Source organism: Lithobates pipiens, unplaced genomic scaffold (genome assembly GCF_037356315.1).
Source record: "Lithobates pipiens isolate NorthernLeopardFrog02 unplaced genomic scaffold, aLitPip1_a1.2 Scaffold_28, whole genome shotgun sequence".
Classification (NCBI taxonomy): domain Eukaryota; kingdom Metazoa; phylum Chordata; class Amphibia; order Anura; family Ranidae; genus Lithobates; species Lithobates pipiens.
Genome location: NW_027507789.1, coordinates 74,145,906 through 74,167,062, shown reverse-complemented (window position 1 = coordinate 74,167,062; position 21,157 = coordinate 74,145,906). Strand labels below are relative to the sequence as shown.

Genomic DNA, 21,157 nt, shown 5'->3' with positions numbered 1-21,157 from the left:
TTATGCTGTTTTCCCACCCCTCGTTTTGGCACTGCTTGGGGACGTCCCAGTGGTCTAAAGAGAGAAAGCTGCGTCAGTCTGTGAATATAAGAGAAAATAAGATTTTTTGAACTCACCGTAAAATCCTTTTCTCTGTAATTCACGGACTGACACAGCAGCCGCCCCTCATATTTTTCTTAATGTTATACTGCTTGTTGACATACTGAGGCTGCAGTAGCATGCTGAAGGGTTGTTACCTAAGGGATCGGCCCTTGGGCAGAACTAGAAAGTTCTGGTTTTATTATCACATGTTAACATGTAATGCCTAGTCCTCTTCTGAAGGTGGCTTAACAACCCAATGGTCTAAAGAGAGAAAGCTTTGTCAGTCAGTGAATTACAGAGAAAAGGATTTTACGGTGAGTACAAAAAATCCTATTTTTTTCTATCATTGTGTCCAGCACTAGGAAGCACTTTGTGGGAAGTTTTTGAACGTGAATCCGGTTCCACTCCCTTCAAAGAAGGTTGGCTAGGGAGTTGATTGGAGAGCTTGAAATGGAATACGGCGAGCTTCCCTTCCACACTGAGGTGCGTTGGCAAAGGAAAATTCTTATATCGCTTCAAGCAGCTTCTACCAGCCATAGCAACTTTTCTAAAAGAACGTAATGAAGAAACATTTGTAGTGATGCTGGAAGATGCTAATTGGCTCCAAGACTTTGCCTTTTTGGTAGATGTCACCGAAAAACCTAATGATTTAAATCTGAAACTTCAAGGCAGAAATAAACATATTCTGTGCATGAATTCTGAGGTAAAAACTTTTCCAGACAAACTTGGCCTGTGGGAGAATAATTTGAGAAAGGGAGATTTGAATCACTTACCAAATTGAAAAGAGCACATTGAGAAATCCGCAGTACCCTATGAGGGGGAGAATTTTCGGAATGTAATTTCTCCACTTAACCACCTCAATACAGTGCACTTACACCCCCTTTCTGACCAGACCAATTTTCAGCTTTCAGCGCTCTCATAGTTTGAATGACAATTACTCAGTCATGCAACACTGTACCCATATGAAACTTGCGTCCTTTTTTCCACACAAATAGAGCTTTCTTTTAGTGGTACTTAATCACTAGTGGGTTTTTTTATTTTTTGTGCTATAAATAAAAATGTAAATTTTGTGAAAAAAATTCCTTTTTCTTTGTTTCTGTCATAAATTTTTGCTAATTAGTCATTTTTCTTCATAAATTTTGGCCAAAATTTATACTGCTACATATCTTTGGTAAAAATAACCCACATTAGTGTATATTATTTGGTCTTTGTGAAAGTTATAGAGTCTACAAACTATGGTGGCAACAAACTATGGTGGCAATCACTGAAAATTGATCACATCTGATCAGACCTTCAGTACATCAGGTGTATCTCATTTCTTGAGACACTAACAAGTCAGGAAAGTACAAATACCCCCCAAATGACCCCTTTTTAGAAAGTAGACATTCCAAGGTATTAAGTAGCATGGTGAGTTTTTTTAAGTTGTCATTTTTTCCCACAATTCTTTGCAAAATGAAGATTTTTTTTATTATTATTATTTTTTTTTTTTTACAAAATTGTCATATTATCAGGTTATTTCTCACACACAGCATATGCATACAATAAATTACACCCCAAAATACATTCTGCTACTCTTCCTGAGTATGGCAATACCACATGTGTGAGACTTTTACACGGCCTGGCCACATACAGAACACCAACATTGAAGTAGTACCTTCAGACGTTCTACGAGCAAAAATTACGTATCTCATTTCTCAACCACCTATTACACTTTTGAAGGAGTACCAGGACAATGGAATTTCCCATAAAATGACCCTATTTTGGAAAGCACATACCCCAATGTATAATCTGTGAGGCATATTGAGTCTTTTGAACGGTTCATTTTTTTCCAGAAGTTTTTGGAATATGTGGAAAAAAAATGAAAACGCATTTTTTTTTTTACACAAAGTTGTCAATTTATAAGATATTTCTAACACATAGCATGTATACAGCAAAAAATACACCCCAAAACACATTCTGCTACTCCTCCCAAGTATGGCGATACCACATGTGTAGGGCTTTAAACAGCCTGGTCACATAGAGAGGCCGAACATTGAAGTAGTACCTTCAGGCATTCTAGGAGCATAAATGACACATCTCATTTCATTCCTACCTATCACACTTTTGAAGGTCCTGGAGCACCAGGACAGTGCAATTACCCACAAAATGACCCCATTTTGAAAAGCAAACACCCCAACATATAGTCTATGAGGCATGGGCTGCAAATAGGTATTTGGGTACTCTGATGGGCTGCAGATAGGTACTCTGATGGCCTGGTGACAGGTACTTGAGTACTCTGATGGCCTGGTCATAGGTACTCGGGTACTCTGATGGCCTGGTGACAGGTTCTCTGATGGCCTGGTGACTGGTATTTGGGTACTTTGAAGGGCGGTGATAGGTACTCAGGTACTCATATGGACTGTGAAAGGTACTCGGGTACTCAGATGAACTGTGACAGGTACTCAGATGAACTGTAACAGGTACTCGGGTACTCAGATGCACTGGGACAGGTACTCGGGTACTCAGATGAACTGTGACAGGTACTCAGATGAACTGTGACAGGTACTCAGATGAACTGTAACTGGTACTCGGGTACTCAGATGGACTGGGACAGGTACTCGGGTACTCAGATGAACTGTGACAGGTACTCGGGTACTCAGATGGACTGGGACAGGTACTCGGGTACTCGGATGGGCTGTGACAGGTACTCGGGTACTCGGATGGGCTGTGACAGGTACTCGGGTACTTTGATGGGCTGTGACAGGTACTCGGGTACTGGGATAGGCCGTAACAGGTACTCGGGTACTCTGATGGGCCGTGACAGGTACTCAGGTACTCTGATGGACCGTGACAGCACTCGGGTACTCTGATGGGCCGTGACGGGTACTCGGGTACTCTGATGGGCCATGACAGGTACTCAAGTACTCTGATGGACTGTGACAGGTACTCAAGTACTCTGATGGACTGTGACAGGTACTCGGATACTCTGATGGACTGTGACAGGTACTCAAGTACTCTGATGGACTATGACAGGTACTCTGATGGACTGTGAGTGACAGGTACTATGAGGGGTGGTGACATGTCCTCTTTATTGGGGGTGGAGCAATCAGTGTGATTGGTGTACACTGTAAGCGGTAACGAGATGTTACCGCAATCTCCTCCTCACACACGATTGGTGTGGGAGGAGAACCCGCTCGCGATCGCGCGCATGCGCCATGCACAGTGGGGGTGTGACCATCTGTGATCGGCCGTGACTTCATCACGGCCGATCACGTGGTAAACAGCCACAGCCAATGGCTGTTCACCCCCTTCGGTGCGAGCGGTGTCTCCGTGACACGCCGCCACCGAAGAAACAGGGATGCGCGCGCACAATCGCGCGCATTCCCTGTTTAAACGGGAGGACGTCATATGACTCTCTCCCGCCACAATAGGTCCGCCGCCTGGCCGTCATTTGACGGCCGGCGGTCGGGAAGTAGTTAAGGAGGAATTTGAAAAACGTTTCAGTGATTTCAGGTGCATTAAACCCCCTTGTCAATTTGTACAATTTCTTTTTGTAATGTACATGCTGAAGAGTTATCTACTCCAATTGAAAAATTATTTTACAAAGATCGATCTACTGTTGAGCTACTTGAACTTATTTCACTAAGAAATTACTTAAAGCGGTAGTAAAGTCATTTTTGTAACTTTTACCTACAGGTATGCCTATAATGAGGCTTACCTGTAGGTAAAAAGAATATCTTCTAAATCTGTACGGTTTAGGACAGGGATATGCAATTAGCGGACCCCCAGCTGTTGCAAAACTACAAGTCCCATCATGCCTCTGCCTCTGGGTGCCATGCTTGTGGTTGTCAGAGTCTTGCTATGCCTCATGGGATTTGTAGTTCTGCAACAGCCTGAGGTCCACTAATTGCATATCCCTGGTTTAGGAGATATTCCCCTTGCAATGAGTCGCTGACTTCAGCGGCGCATGCGCTCTGGGGTTTCTCAGCTGAAAGTCAGGCAGACGCCGGACCTTGCCAGAAAGAAGTCTCCCGCGCGCATGCACGGGAGTGACGACATTGCGGCTCTGGCTACTCACAGCGCCAGAGCCAGGATACCCGGAAGACACGCCGAGGGAAAATGTCAGCTCCCTCAGCATGGACCGGGTGAGATACCGACGCGTCGTTTTAAGGTAAGTATTTCAGAATGAGCTAGTATGCGGTGCATACTAGCTTATTATACCTTTTCCCTTACAGGTGTAAAAAAAGAAAAAAAAAGTCAGCGGGTTTACTACTGCTTTGAAACTGTGAAAAGTGTTGCCAATCCAATAAATGTCTGGCCTACAATTCCAAAGGAAAAGTATCCTCTTTTGATATCTGTTGCTCTACAAGTAAAGGCCTTCTTTGCCTCTGTTTCGTCACATAGGGCGACCCATCACATTTGGCTACCCGCTAGACTGCGCATGCACGACGCCGCTGTATGCGTTCCACCCCTGAGTCCAGGTTCCAGACCCACCATCCAAGTGGACACAGAGTTAGATCATAATTATTCCGAGCGAAGCGAGGCCGTGCCCGAATCGCGGCAAGTGAAGCGAGCCCGCGAAGGACCCTGTGTTGGAGCGCATATGGCAGCGTAGAGCATGCACACTTCAGCGGGTAGCAAAATGTGATGGCTAGCCGAATGTGACGTGACACCTCCACATCCCTCTGAGAGTCAACATTTTCATGCATGAACTTTATTAAAAACAAATACAGAAGCAGATTGACAGATGACCATCTGGACTCCTGCATCAGACTTGGAGTGGCAAATTACGTGCCAGAAAAAAAAAAATGTGAATCAAAAGTGAATATATATATATATATATATATATATATACTGCAGAGATGGTACAGGAGATGGTCAGAGACCTAGGACATGGTACACGAGATGGTCAGAGACTGCGGACATGGTACAGGAGATGGTCAGAGGCTGGGGACATGGTACAGGAGATGGTCAGAGAGCAGCCATTTTTCTCTTTCAGCAAATAGCCGAAAAGGCCATTTGCGGACAAAATTTGGTGCATCCCTAATTTTTTGTTAAGTGAATTCACTGAGAGTATACAGTAGCTGCGATATTTTTGATATATTTTATGCACAGTGTTTGGTATTTATAATTTTGCACTTAGAACTTTAGCTAGAATTGGGGTGGTGCTGGTTGTTAGATACACAATTTTTGGATATAGTCCCTTATAGTCCCCTCCAATAATTTACCAACGATTGATGTTAGGATGACTGGCCTGCAGTTTCCAGGGATTTGTCTGTCCTTTTTTGACTATTGGTACCACATTGGCTTTTCTTCAATCAGCTGGTACAAATCCTGTCGGTATGCTGTCCACAAAGATTAGGAACAATGGTTTGGCTATAAACTGTCTGAGTTCTGAGGACTCTCGGGTGTAAGCCATCTGGTCTTGGTGATTTATTTGTATTAAGTTTATCTAGTCTTTCCTTCACTCCGACCTCTGTTAGCCACAAGGGTATGCCCTGTGATGTTTCACTAACAGTACGGTCACAGTCGGTATACTCCTTTTCCTGCGTAAAGACTGAGGAGAAGGCATTAGTGCATCCTCGTCTTTTATGTGGGCAATGTGCTCTGATTTTGCCTTTTTTCTATTAATGTTTCCTAAAAATTTCTTTGGATTTTTTTTTACTCTCTTCCACTATATGTTTCTCATAGTCTTTTTTTTTTGACCAACCTGATTGCGTTCTTACATTTCTTATTGCATTCCTTATAGTGTTGGAATGCTGGAGGTGACCCATCCCCTTTATTGTTTAAAGGCCATTTTTTTCTCTCTAATGAGGCTTTTTACATTACAGTTTAGCCACCCGGTTTTACCTTCACTATTCTATATTAATTGCCTATTGCAATGCACTGTGTGACACCTTTGATTTAATATGCTCCTAAAGCATTCCCATTTGTCTGCCATGTTCAATGAATCTAGGATTTGGTCCCTATTGCTGGTCATGTAGTAATGTAGTAATGACCATGGTTCAGAAAAAATTGTTAGCTAGAAATTTTGTGTTCTTGTGCTACCCTCGTGCCTCCCCTTTTTCTATGTTTTACATTAAATGTGATCATCCTTTGATTGCTAGATCCCAAGTTGTCCCGTATTTCCACATCTGAGATCAGACTAGGATCGTTTGTAATTAATAGTAGATTCTTTCTAATTGGGGAATCCACCAATTGGGACATAAAGTTGTCCTGTAAGACATTCATGAAATGATGGGCTTTTAATGATTGCGCTGTCCCCTCTGTCCAGTCAATATCGGGACAATTGAAGTCTCCCATTATGATGACATTTTTCTGCCTCGCTGCCATATCTATCATAAGTACATCTTACATGGTCTTTAACCACTTGCCTACAGGGCACTTTCACCCCCTTCCTAACCAATTTTCAGCTTTCATACTTTCATACTTTGAATAACAATTACTCATTCATAAAACACTGTACCAAAATAAAATTTGCATCCTTTATTCACACAAATAGAGCTTTCTTTTAGTGGTATTTAATCAGTAGAGAGTTTTTTTATTTTTTGTGCTATAAATAAAAAAAAGACTGAAAATTTGTTGAAAAATGCCCTTTTCTTTGTTTCTTTCATAAAATTTTGCAAAAAAAGCAATTTTTCTTCATAAATTTTGGCCAACATTTATACGGCTACATACCTTCAGTAAAAATAATCCTAATTAGTGTATATTTTTTTTTAAAAAGAGATTTTATTGAAATTGTACAGGTTTACAGTAATCAGTATCGTACAATACAGAGTCATCAAACAGCCAATGTAAGATGTACGTTGTGAAAAATAATGGGATCGCTATAGGACGACCTCTTTGTACCTCTTTGTGGGGATCATGGACAAGATTGATATGCATATTCTTACATGATAGACATATTCTGTAGTACTCTGTATCGGTAAGTAGGGGTATGCAGGTGTGGTGGGCTCTGCGTGAGGTATAGACGTACATCAACAGTATCATCACTGCTCCCAGTCACCCCTAAAGGATTCTGTGACCAGGGGGTGTATGTAAGTGTAACAATGGTACAAGCACAGTCAGTACGTTGTATCGTGTGGATGAGCCCATTCCATAGGTAGACGGATCCTAGGCTTTAAAAGGCCTAGGTTTAGGAGGTGGAGTCTGTCTCCAAGGGCCCTCCAGAGGTGTGTGCCTATCTGTATAGAGATCCTTTGTTTAGAAGGTTGATAATAAAGTTGTTCAGCACGCTGGGTATGAGCAAAGTTATTAATGGTAGAGTGGGGCGGGAGGGAGAGGAGGGGAGGCAAAGGTCTATGGCATGTCTATCAAGGCAAGCTATGGTTTGCTCTCAGAGGTGGAAGATAAAGTAGTATTTAAAGTGGTCGTTTCCAATGATTCTCTAACATGAGACCAGCATGCCCAGGTTTCCCTGTATTTAGATGGATTGTTTCTGGCTTGGTGTATGATGCTTTCCAGTGTACCAGGATACATTGATCTGCCTCATTAATGAGGTGGAGTACGAGGGATCTTTTGTAGGCTACCTAGGAATGGAGGTGTAATGTAGTAGGAATTGAGCGGGTGTAAAGTCTGTGGTGTGATGGGGCGTGGCTTGGCACCAGACCGCGATGGCCGCTTAGGAGAAGAGCTCCGGCGACCAGGGCTTCAGCAAGAGCTTTTAATAGGCTGAAGGGCCTCCAATCAGGTGACCGGGAGAAATACTCCAACCACCCGCTCACATTTGGACCCGAGCACACAACTGAGCCGGACCATTCCTGAGCTTTTCAGGACACAGCAAGCAGAGCTGCAGGCCTCCCCTCAGGCCTCGGAAGTGACTACCCAGAGCGGGTAGATCGATTCCCTGGGACACACAGGAACTCCTGTTCATGTTTCTCAGCCCTCTCTGCTCCTCAGCTTAGCGGACCTGCAGCTGGTTGCTATGGATATCAAATCTACTCTATCCGCAGCGATCTCTGAACTTGAAACTGAGATCAGAGTGGTGGCATCCAGGCTGGACCAAGTGGAAGCTGCGGCCATTTCACACAGAGCGGCCATACAGCAAGTACAACAGGTATCCAGCGCCCATGAGAAAATCTTGCTAGACATGCACAGGCATCTGGAAGACTTAGATAAACGGGGGGAGACGTAACTTAAGATTTAGCCAGTGGAAGGCCCCCAACTACAGCAAAGAATATGGGCGATCTGCAACACCCTCCTGGGATGACCCGAGGATGCGCCTATAGAGATGGAGAGGTGTCACAGGGTACTCAGGCCTAAGGGGTGAGTCACTGACCCCCCCGAGAGATGTAGTGTGCTGTCTGGTTAGCTTTAGCCAGAAGGAGGACATTCTACGCCAAGCACATAATCAGGGGCAGTTACAATAGCAGGAGAAAGTTTCTGTGATGTTGACCAGGTGAAGGCAGAGATCATGTGGGCTGGATGGCTTAAGTAAGCAGGACTGACGCGCAGGAAATCATCAATAGGTCAGTCACTGTGGAGAGATAGGAGCTGGCAATTAACTGACAGCTGAGCGGCCAGCTCAGAAAAGGAAGGGCCAAGCCCAGCCTGACAGTACCCCCTCCTCAATGACCCCCCCCCCCCCCCCCTCGGAGGACTACCAGGCTTGAGGGGAAAATGTCTATGGAAATCGCAGAGGAGGACAGGGGCATGTACGTCCAAGGATGAAACCCAAGAGCGTTCCTCCAGACCATACCCTTTCCAATGCACCAGGTACTGTATACGCCCACAGAACCTACGGGAGTCAACAATGGACTGTACTTCCTACACCTCATGGTTCTCAACCTGTACAGTGTGAGGACATGGAGACATGAAATACTCAAGAATTTGAGATACTTATATTAGAAGGAAGGTCTAAAGCGTAAGCCACTGGGTTAATCCTGCGGACAATATAGAAAGGCTCAATTAACCTAGGTGTCTAACTTCAGAGAGAGAACACTGATTTGGAGACCAACTTTGTGGGTTACCATCCTTTCTGATCTTATCAGTCAGGGGTTTGACCAGGGACGAGAACTTACGGATAAACTTCCAATAATAATTGGTAAAGAAAAATGTTACATGGGACGCATAACCACAGGTCAGGGCCACTGTAGGACTGCCCCAGTAGACGACTTAGAGGTTGAAACGCGTATGGCTAGCGTTTCCTGCTCCCCATATTGCTTTTTTTATTAAATTCATTAGATCACGTGATTTTTGATGTTATTTTTTTATGTAAATCGCATTTTTTTTATAAATAAACCTTCAATGGTGGAATTTCACTATGCGAGGCATTGTGTCCATACTTTCCGTTTTATGGTGAACCCTTCGGAGCCATTTTGGATTGGAACCTTTGAGATACAGCTGGGAGTTCGTTGTGAGTTGTGGAGCCCCACATCCTGGTGAATCGTTCCAGAAGTTGGCTAACAGAGAGAGTATCGGGTGCTTTGAGTATGATCTATGATCCAGCGTACACAAATCACTTGTGACGTGTGGAACCTATACAAGCCTGTACGACACATTTACTGTATATTATTCTGTGTCTACCCTTTTCTGAAATTTTTGGCTGTTGGTTGAAGGCTGTCTATGGTTTGGTTCAACGGAACATTTGGACTTATTTTGCACACTATTTACTTCAGTTGGACATTTATCACTTGTTCACATATTGACTGTTTACTATATATGTTTCACATAATATTTTTTCCTACCGGGCAGCATAACATGTATTATGCATGCTGTCACTAAGTAGGTCCTTTTACTACTATATTCATTGGGCTCATGAATGATTCACATTTTAGCTCGTTCACATTTTATGTTATTTCAGCGATACATTTTTTGGTTACATTTCACTGTAGGACTGCCGAAAGTTTCTCTAGGTCCATTTAAAAACCAGCAGTGGAAATTACATAACCCAGGAATTTAACCTGTTCACGATGGAACTCACACTTCTCCAACTTATAATAGAGATTGCTTTCTCTCAGCTTCTGAAGCACCACGATAGACATCTGTGTGGTCGCTCTCTAGGGACTTGGAAAATATGAGGATATTTTCGAAATAAACCACCACACATAGCTGCAACAAATCTCGGAGGACACCTTTGATAAATTCCTGGAAAGCTGCCAGAGCGTTGCAAAGGCCAATGGCATTACGAGGTACTCATAATGGTGTGCTCTAGTATTATGTATAGATAGGAAGGAAGAGGCTATGTTGGACTCTAATGGTACCATATATCAACTGATGCTAAACAGTCAGAAGTAAAATATTTAAAGAAATGTATTACAAAAATACATATAATGACAGATTTACAGATTAAAACAAATAGTAATAATCAGGGCAAAATACTAAAGTTGCACCAGATCATGACAACTAGAACATACCATCTGTATATCGGTTGCTCTACATGTTTCGCTGGTTTACATTAGCCACTTCTTCAGGGAATTTCTACAGTTAGATTATGATTAAAAGATGATTATCACATAACTATGAAAGTAGAGAAAATACAGTGAACTCAGATATGAGTATTTTATGCATATATATTATTTTTTGTAAATAAAGTGTCTGTTGTGAATACCCCAATGTTCAATTCTTACCAAGAGGCGTCGGATTGCCGGGGGCCCAAGGAAATATAACCCACCCTGTAGGGCATGGGAGCCCGCTGGGAGGCACAGGATACAAATGATAATTAGTCTATTTAGGAAAAAGGATTGTAGTCATATATACTCAAAAAACATTCATCCAGAGTGGTGAGCACAAGGTAAAATAGAATAGAGTTTTTGTATAGGTATAAAAGATTAATAGAGTAACATACCAAAGGGGATGCATTCGGTTATACTGGCTCAATGGGTGACAAAATGGCCCCTATAGAGAGGGGTATATCTATGGAATAAGGGAAAATGGCTTCATGGGTTTTATATATGGCAAATGCACAGACAAATTTATAAATATACACACATACACATGCATAGCTGTGCATGCACCTACATATATATATATATATATATATATATATATATATATATATATATATATTATATATATAATATACCTAAGATTATGTGATGTCAGCATATATAGCTAGCTTCGAAGTTCAGATAATGCTATGTTGGGGGTGGTGTTCAGAGCACCCTAAACTCAGCACCTATAGGAAAGATAATGATGTAAAAATATCAGTGCATGCAGCCACAAGATGCATATATATATCTCTGTGTGTATGTGTGTAGCCTAAGGGCTCTCTCATCCGCAGAGAGAAGCGTGAAGCCTAAGTGCATGGATTCACCTTCACTGACTGACTCTGTACCAGGAGGCATGGGAGGTGAGGGAGACAAGGGTAGGACTGCAAAGCTCTGAGACAAATGTACAGGAGGCTTCCGTATGTGCTCCCTAAAAGAGTCTTTCTCTGAGTCTAGAGTCAATGAGGATGTCAAGCGTGATCAACTTCTTATAACCCCCTGCTGACAGACTGTACAGAATAGTCCAGTGATTCTCAACCAGGGTTCAGTAGAGCCCTAGGGTTCCTCCAGAGGTTGCTAGGGGTTCCTTCAGCATTGGGCAATTTCTGCCTCTCAGATAAGTTCCCACTGACACCATTGATCTTTTTAGCTATCTGTAAGGAGATAATTCTTCCCAATGACCACAAGTGTAAGGACCATTTTTACCACTGACCATCACACTAATGTATCATGAGTTGTAGATTTATAATTTTTAGCAGGGGTTCCCTGAGACTGGAGAACTATGTCAAGGGTTCCTCTGTGTTGAAAAGGTTGAGAAAGGCTGGAATAGATAGTGAAGTTAGTGATAGGCATGTGTTTTTTTTTTTTGTCCTTGTTCTGTTTTGCAGGTATCATTGTGAACAGCTGTTCACCCTGCTTGTGATAGACTCAACATTTTCCAGCCAACTGGAGCTTGTGGCACCTAAGGGGGTGCACTACATGTGTTTTAAACAGCAGTCTATAGGGGACTGGAGAAGGTTTATAGCTACTTCCTGCCAAGGACTTTGAAGTCCTTCTCTAGAGGTTTCAGAACATACAGACAGTAAAACCAAGGCCAAGATACTTGACTAATAAGTGCTTAGTACTGCTTACTGCATCTTTGAATGGTACTAAAAATTCTACATTTTAGGATACAGCCACTGATCTATAGCAAAGAGAAATATGCAGTGTAAAGTGTTTGTTTTTTTTTAAACAGTCATGTAAAGCATTTTAGATAGTGTGGGGAAAGGCAATGATGTACTTAGGTTGGAGCAAAGGGTGAGTTATACTGTGGGCACAGTCAGCTGCAGGGTGTCTGCATGTTTAAAGTTTATGTGAACGTTTTATGTATTTGTATATGTGAAATGTTACTTCAAAGTGGATTATAAGCCATTGGTGACCACAGGCCTCCATTGTGATTCTTCTTGTGCATGGTGGAGGTGTAGTTGGATAAAAGGCATCTAGGTGTCTGCTGCTGAATAACCAATAGGGACATATAGGGAGAAAGGCAAATCTAGTTTTGATAGCTGGGTTTGATATAGCTGGGTGTTTTTTTTCCTTTCTAATGGAATCTATGCTGCCAGAAACTAATGTTTGATCAGGGCTGGACGAGGAAGGAGTGGGGGGGAGGCATGTCAGCCGGTGATGTCACAAGCTGACTATGGAACTACAGGCACACTGTGTACCATGATGAAAGGAAGCACACTGTCCACGAATATGCTTCCATGGTCAGAAAACAGAAAGTAACTGGCAGGATCACCAAGTATTTAAAAGAGAAGTAAGGTTTTGTTTTTTGCCCATTTATATATACCTAGGTGGATGCAGCATCGATCCGAAAATGAGTCACAGGAGTGCAAAACAAATTGCACTCCTGTGACCCATAGGAGAAGCCCAGTCAAACACGCTCAGGCTGGACTTCTCTTTTAAATGGTTAGTTCACCTTTACAGAATAAACTGCTTATGCAGGTAAGGGGCGCATGTAGATGTAAAAACAAACTCTGCAGCGTTTACCAAAGGCCTGGCTGACAAACTCCCAGAGATGGCATCAACCTGTCCTGCCTTGTTATTAGGTCATTGCTAAGCCACACCTAGACAATTCAAATCCCATCCTTCTCTCCCCTGTCACAGGAGCTCTGAGCTCAGCGATGCTGAGGGGCCATATAGTGGAGGAGATATATGTCAATGGTCTAAACCTATAGCAATATTGTTTTTATCTACAGGTGCTCCTTACCGTTATAGGCAGTTTTTTTGGTAAAGGTAAATTAAAGTGTCTTAAATATATTCTATAAAGTAAGGGAAATATTATGTAGATCATGAGGGACAGAGGACTATAGTCCCAAGGTTTCCTAAATAGTGTTTATATTCTTTTAACAACTGACTTTTTGTTGCCCAGGTATTGTATACGTAGGCCACCATTATCCCCATTGTTTACTTATGCTGTTGCTAAACCCTGGAGTTTTATTTATTGTACTGGTCGTGGTAAGTATTCATTTATGTTCATTATACTAGAAATTTTGGTATAGGGAAAAGAGGAGTATTTAATATCAATCTGCCCTGGTTGTATATTTATACTATGGAAGCCAGTGGGGAACAGTTAGAAACTGTCTTTACTGTTATCTTTATCCCTATTTCCCCTCACTTTCAGATCTGGTTATCTGGCAGGAAATGTTCTCAGCAGAACAAAGACATCAGAAAGACACAGAGCAAAAAAAAAAAAGAGAAGTTCTAATCCCACTCTATCCTGTCTAATGAACAGTTATTTTGTACATACTTCCTTGCAAGGGTATGTAAACCCTAAGGATGAACTTCTGTTATTTGGTTGCTTTTGCTCTGTTAAATATACAATTAAAAGTGTTTTGTTGCACCTGTTTAACCTCTTTGCACCTGCTCTATAGCTGAAAGACAGTTACATCGTGGGCCTGAATTGCCGGTAGGGCATCCATGTACATCCTCCAGTGCTCATGCTGCTTGCGCCCCCCATGTGGGCGACGCGCTCTGTGATTAGCAAGTCCATGAGATCCCAGGCCCCTTGCCATGTAATCAGCTGTCAGCCAGTGACAGCTGATCACGTGATGTAAACAGAAGCAGAAAAAAAAGCAGATTACCAGTTTGTGTAAATGGGGCATCGGCCCCCCACACGGGGAACCACTGCCGCCTCATCAGAGCCTACCAGTGCCCACCAGTGCCACCTACCAGTGCTGCCAATCAGTGCCAACTACCAGTACCTATCAGTGCAGCATATCAGTGCACATCAGTATAGGCGAAAAATCACCTGTTTGCAAATTTTTTTTTTTTTCTTTGTTTAGCAAAAAATAAAAACCCCAGTAGTGATTAAATTCCACCAAAAAAAAGCTCAATTTGTGTGAGAAAAATAAAAATTTCATATGGGTACAGTGTAGCATGACTGCGCAATTGCCATTCAAAGAGTGACAGCGCTGAAAGCTGAAAATGGCCTGGGCAGGAAGCTGGTTAATAAGAGTGAAAATGCCTGTTGATCCTGCTAGAAATGTTGTCAGCTGATAATTCCCTGTTCTTTACTCTTATCAGTTGCATTGCTCTTACAACTACAGAACCCATCTATGCTGAGAAAAAAAAGACAGGGGAATGTGTCAGTAGTCTGTTCTGTTTCTGCTTTCCTGATACAGTAGGTGATTGAGTGTTGTCACCCTGAGACAAGAAGTGTATTGTTGGTAGGATCACCAGGTGAAAATAAAGGGAAAAAGCAGGAAAAAAATATTATACAACTACCATATCTAAGGACCAATAAACAGCAATATTTCAACTTTTTGTCTGGGGTTTAAATAAGCTTTAAGTGATTAACATGTTACTGTATCAGAGAACCCTTTTGTCATTTACATTTCCTTAGCACTTTTCAATGTTGACATTGTTTTGTACAGTTTTGTATTATGGGTATATGAGGGGCTTATTACTGAAAAGATGTTTCATTATCGATTTTACTTCTCACAGAATGGTGCTACAATGACCTGGTATCGCCCCTTTATTTCACATCATTTGATGCTTCATCAAGATATTCTATTTTGTACACAGCTAACTTTGCAAGATTATTTGGTAAGCATGCATTTCTACTTTTACCTAACATGTTTAAATAGATTTGCTAATTGCTTTTTTTAGACTCTGACTGCTGAGAAGAGGCATACCAATTAATAATAAAAGCAAGCTCACAGCCTCACCCAATAGTAACACAGAATGCAGTTTGTTAAAAAGTGCAAGGTTGTAGCTTTATTGTATTAGTGCAAATTATCTTCCTGCATAGCATTTGTCAAACAACATTACATGTAAAAATGATGATGGCATGTTGATGGCATAAAAGCTTTTCCTTTCCATAAATGACAGGCATCCAACCACCCATTAAAAAAACAGCTATATAAAACATTGACTAAAGTTTGCTACCTCAAGTTAAAAACAGCAGTAAAATTGTGACATAAAAATTAATATGAAGGGTGGGCACAGACTTCTCAGGAGGCTAAAACTTATTAGTTGTAGTGCTTCAACCCTTTTGCACCAAAATAACTAAGCACATCAGACCGGCCTACAAAACAGAGCAGCCAATAAACACTAGTGGAAACAATTAGTAGAACCTCCCCACCTATTGCATGCCTCAATTGGTCAATATTTCTTTTAGAAAATTATGACTTTTAACCTTGGGTAAGTTAAAAGAAATTCTAGGTTATAAAAAGTATGGTTGGAAATTGAAAATTGTGATTTGCTTTTAAGTTAGTGGGGTTTTCCTATGGGGATATGGTTATGCAATTCTACAGAACATATCTCCAAAAAAACTAAGAAAACCCAGCTAGGTAGGCATATTAAAGTAAGAGGAGACTCTGAAGTAGATGTAAAACATTCCAACATTCCAACTGGTATGGATATCTGTAATTGTCAGGAATGGGCATGATATTTGACTAGACAAATGGATGTCTGAGATGGGCTGGTCATCCTTTACGTTTTGTGATTTCCCCCAATTATAAATAGGTAGAAAATGAATACAAGAATCAATGAATACAATGAATGACATTTCTTTCATTACAGGAAGTAGTGGGTGGTCTCCTGCCCCTGGAGATAAACATCCTTGGCTTCAGATAGACTTGAAGAGGAAATATAAAATAATGGGAGTTGCCACTCAGGGAACCTATAACACTTATTACGATTGGGTGACCCGTTACATCTTGCTGTATGGGGATCGGCCGGACAGCTGGAAGCCATTCTTTCAGCTGGGCACTAACTGGGTAAGTATCATTGTCTACATTTTACAATAAACATGTGCATTTAGATCTAGTACAAAATTGCCCATGTCAAGTGGAAATCCAGCCCAAACATTTTTGGTTAAAATGGGGATGGTTTAGAATTTCTTTCAGTTATTTTGTTCTCCATGCTTCCATTGGGGGTATTTCTCCTCACTTTCTGTACCACAAACACAAGAAAAAGTGAGAGAATATCTCATTAATTTTTTGCAGTTGCCATTAACAAACAACTGTACATTTTTAGATCTCCCCAGGCTACCAGGACAGAGATTAGATGAATATAGATAGCAGTAAATATATAAGATGATTTTTTGAGAAAATGTTACGGCATCCCTGAAGAAAGTAAACAAAATAAATCTTTTTTAAAACAATAGGTTTATTATACAAGATATGTTATGAATCAAATTTCCAGGACTGCCCAGAAAAACAATTAAAATAAGATGTACATATATAGTCACAGCAAACCCAACTCATCAGTAGACAAACCATTAATGAAAACAAAATGGGTGTCTCATAGGACTCTTCTGTACACCAGGATAAAGTATGCATATATCCTTGGGTCCAACAAAGCAAAATGTGCACATAGCTATTGCTTATGTTTCCACAGTTATCAATTTGCATCCATTATTTGAAGATGTAGCAGACTTGATGTGCTGTATATTCACACTTATTGATAGCACATGCAAAGCAGACATATATAGTGTAGACAAACTGCAACCAGAATAAAAGCACTCTCATATTATTGAACAGTGAAGCACAAACGCACATGTCATTTTTCAAACATCATGTAGTAACTTGTAAAAAAAGCCACTTTGTATCCATCATCTCGAGACATTTCAGTTTTTTTAGCATAAATGCTGGTACAATACGCATGCAAAGCATAGTCACAAAGCAGACAATCATAAGGCCCCTTTCACACTGGGACGGGGGCGGCGTTGGCGGTAAAGCTCTGCTATTTTTAGCGGTGCTTTACTGTCGTATTTGTGGAGGTATTCGGCTGCTTTTAACCCCTGCTAGTGGCCGAAAAAGGGTTAATACTACCGGCAGTATAGCCTCGCTGCCCCATTGATTTCAATAGGCAGGAGCAGTGGAGGAGTGGTGTGTATTCACTGCTCCAAAGATGCTGCTAGCAGGACTTTTTTTACCGTCCTGCCAGCGCACTCTCCATTGTGAAAGCCCTCGGGCTTTCACACTGGAGTGAATGGAGCGGCTCTTTTAGGGCACTTTGCAGGCGCTATTTTTAGCGCAGTAGGGCCTGCAAAGCTCCCCAGTGTGAAAGGGGTCTAAAACAAGTGAGGCAAAGCTGAAGTCAAGCAAATTGCATCACAACATATAGTGACTACTACTCTATTATATTGGATCGCCTGGATTGTGGTACACATTCTTGCTCACTGATAGCACATAAAGAATACAATTGCAAGGCAAACATGCAGATGCTTATAAAAACTTTGTGAAAAAAAGGTTGCCTAATTAAACCTCAGTGAGGGTATAGTGCAGACATCATACAGGCCAGACTTGTGACCTAATTTCAGCCAAAATGTTGGTAATTTAAATAGCTGTGGTTTGTGGTCAATTATGTATTAAATGTCACATCGATGAAATTCCTCCAACATAATATGCTCCTTATTCACCCTACAGTGGAATGATAATTTATTTCTATAATGGCACATTGGTTTGTCACCCTTCCCCGGCCATATAATAGCCTTAGGGTCATCTATGTATTGACAGATTAGATGTTCTGAATATTAAATGGGTCTCTTGTGTAACAAGCAATAGGACAGTCACAGAAATGGCACTTTTTAAAGAGGAATTTTCAATAGATGGTAAAAGTTGGGGAAATGTTTTTTTTTTTTTTTGTTTATAAGTTAATAAAAGGGGATGGGATACGTTATGTTTTGTTAGATAAGAAAGAATGTCACTAAGAGAACTCTGTTATAATTAGAGGATTATGGTAAGGCAATGTTATATAGTAACTAGCATTTTATTGGAGTAGTTCTCGATGCAAGTAAAAGTTGAGAATTTCTCCTCTTTATAAATTAAATAAAAAGGGTTTGGGAAAATCCTTTTTTTTTTTAAATGTATTTTTTTTCCTAGTCCTATTGTGGGATGTTGGAGTATATTGTGAGATAGGTCCATGGTTAAGTTGATTGTGTTTTATGTTTTGTCATTATATTCATTATGAATGTTTTGTATACGCTTGTATATACTTATATGGGGTTCAGTTGAAATGGAATGTTTTTATATGTTTAATAATAATTGAAAAAAAGGACAGTCAGTGCCAGTGCCAGGGCAAGGTCACTGAGTGCCCATAGTGAAGAAGAACTGGACCCTCCCCCCAAGATGGAGTGGGGGATAGTTATTAGAGATGTGTTCAGTGCCGATATGTATGCACATTATAATAGCAGTGCAGATTCTCTCCCACAGTATATTATGGGGCTAACAGGGATGTCTTGGAGTTAGTGTGAGTAAAAACCATCCCTGTGTCAGCAGTGTCACTGGATGTAAAAATACAGCTGCATTGGTGGTGTAATGCCACGTACACACAATCGGAATTTCCAACAACAAATGTTCGATGTGAGCTTGTTGTCGGAAATTCCGACCGTGTGTAGGCTCCATCAGACATTTTCTTTTGGAATTTCCGACAACAAAAATTTGAGAGCTGGATCTAAAATTTTACGACAACAAAATCCATTGTCAGAAATTCCGAACGGGTGTAGACAATTCCAATGCACAAAATTCCACGCATGCTCTGAATCAATTATGAGACGGAAGTGCTCGGTCTGGTAAAACTAGTATTCATAATGGCGATAGCACATTCGTCACGCTGCAAAGTTTTTAATCTTTTAATACAGCGCATTCTCTTCTTCTTTATAATGCTAGAATAATGTTGTTTTGCTGCTGATATTTACACAGAGTTTTGACAATCTGATTTCTTTATTATTTCTCATGATCTCCTGAATCTTTTTTTTTTCTCCATAATAATGTTTATATATTTTTTTTCTAGTGATCTACTTTTAGTTTTTTGGTCAAGATCTCCTGATTTTTTTTTTCTAGTGATCTCCATAATATTTTTTCTCGTTTTGTGTGGGAAGTTACCACAACACCATTATTATCTTGTATTTTTGTAACCTCAAGGAGATTGGTTGGTGTTGGTGTCCCTTGTTAATTTGACATTGTATTTTAGAAATGTACCTGCCTACTCACAAATAAACTATCCAGCGTTCCCTTTTTATTTTGTTCAAAAAGGACAAACTGGTGAAATTGGCAAAGCCTTTGTACCCCAGGGCACACATCAACTATTTGACAGGCAAAATTGGTAGCCTGATGAGCCCATTTAATAGAAAGCACCATCCGGTCCAGGACTCAGAGAGCTCAGGAGCAGCAGCAGATGACATATATGTCCCAAGGCTGGGGTCTTACAACAGCCTGCATTTTTCTCAGATCAGACTGAACCCAGGCCTTCTCTCTCTTGTCTTCCTCACACACTTGCTTCCACGCTGTGGCTCTGGTGTTGGAGTTGTGGCAGGAGGTGGAGGAGGATGGTCTAACTCACACAGGTGGATTTTGCTTGTGAGTTTGCCCCTCAACCCCTTATTTAGGGCCAGATAGATTACTTCCTCACAAATGAGGCGTTGGCTCACCTCCATTTCCTGCATTTTGCTGGCTACCATGCAGGCATAGGCTGCAGTAGCCTGCTGAATCAAAGAAAGCGCTGATTCCTCCACTTTCCTCCCCTTCCTGGTACTTTTAGTTGGAAGGCGGAGGAGAGGAACCTGGGATTTGGTCAGGCTACTGGGCATGGCCACCTTCTGACTGTGACTTTCCACGGCCTCCTCCTGGCTGTGACTTTCCACGGCCTCCTCCTGGCTGTGACTTTCCACAGCCTCCTCCTGGCTGAGACTTTCCACGGCCTCCTCCTGGCTGAGACTTTCCACGGCCTCCTCCTGGCTGAGACTTACCTGTGTATGAAAATGGGACATAGTTTTAGTTTTTTGGTCATCAATCACACAGAACTTAGAGCTCATGACTGTTGCAAATTGAATGTTAACAAATAGAAAAGACTATCATTCTGACCCCAGCATTTTTTATTCTTGTCCCAAACATTTTTGGCTACTATTGTCTATTGATATGTAAACCACTTTGTTAATTCCGAAATGAGTGAACAACACTAACATCTAGTTAGCATCATTCAATTTTTGGACAAGAAATATGTTGAACAATGCTATACCTGGCTCAAGCTGGGCTCCTCCACATCTTCCTGGGTGGAAGGCCCAGGTTGGACTTCGGAAGCCTCATCTGATGTGGAAGGAAGAGTGGAAGGAAAGGTTGAGAGTGATGGCTTGATTTCAGTCTGGTCTGACAAAAAATGCAGTCTGTCGTAGTACCAGAGCCTGGGGACATAAATGTGTTCTGCTGCTGCTCCTGAACTCATGGAATCCTGGACCTTTTTGCACTCCCTATTATATGTGCTCCTCGGGCCACCAATTTTGCACTTCAAATAGGGAATGGTAGCCGTGGGAAATACCGGCTTCACCAATTACAGTAATTGATCCAGCACTGCCTTCCTCTTTATTTTATTATTATAAAAAGGGTGTTTCACCTGCCACAGACAGGGCAGCTTCCTGTATTTATTGAAGTTGGGGAGGAAGTTATGATCATGGACTCTATCCATTTTATCTGTAAAACACAAAACAAGACAAACCCTGTCAGGCTAAACCCTCCTAATCTTTTCATAATATAGGCCTCACTCTATAAGTAGTATAAGCCACTGATGCCCTAAGTTAAAATGGTACCTTTGTTAGCACGATCAGTGCTTATGCTACTCCGTCCTCCGCTCACAAATCGTACGTACAATGCACGCATGTTATGCTGTATATACACTGTGCATGCATG

General features: G+C 41.4%; 1 protein-coding gene across 3 annotated transcripts in view; it reads left to right on the top strand.

Annotated features, from left to right (window-relative positions):
- Positions 1 to 21,157, top strand: part of CNTNAP1 (contactin associated protein 1) — a 525,816-nt gene that overhangs the window by 67,677 nt on the left and 436,982 nt on the right. For all 3 annotated transcript variants that reach the window (XM_077459411.1, XM_077459410.1, XM_077459412.1), the window contains exons 2-3: positions 14,973 to 15,074; positions 16,053 to 16,249. In XM_077459411.1, the coding sequence (XP_077315537.1) occupies positions 14,973 to 15,074; positions 16,053 to 16,249 (299 nt within the window). The remainder of the gene's footprint in view (positions 1 to 14,972; positions 15,075 to 16,052; positions 16,250 to 21,157) is intronic.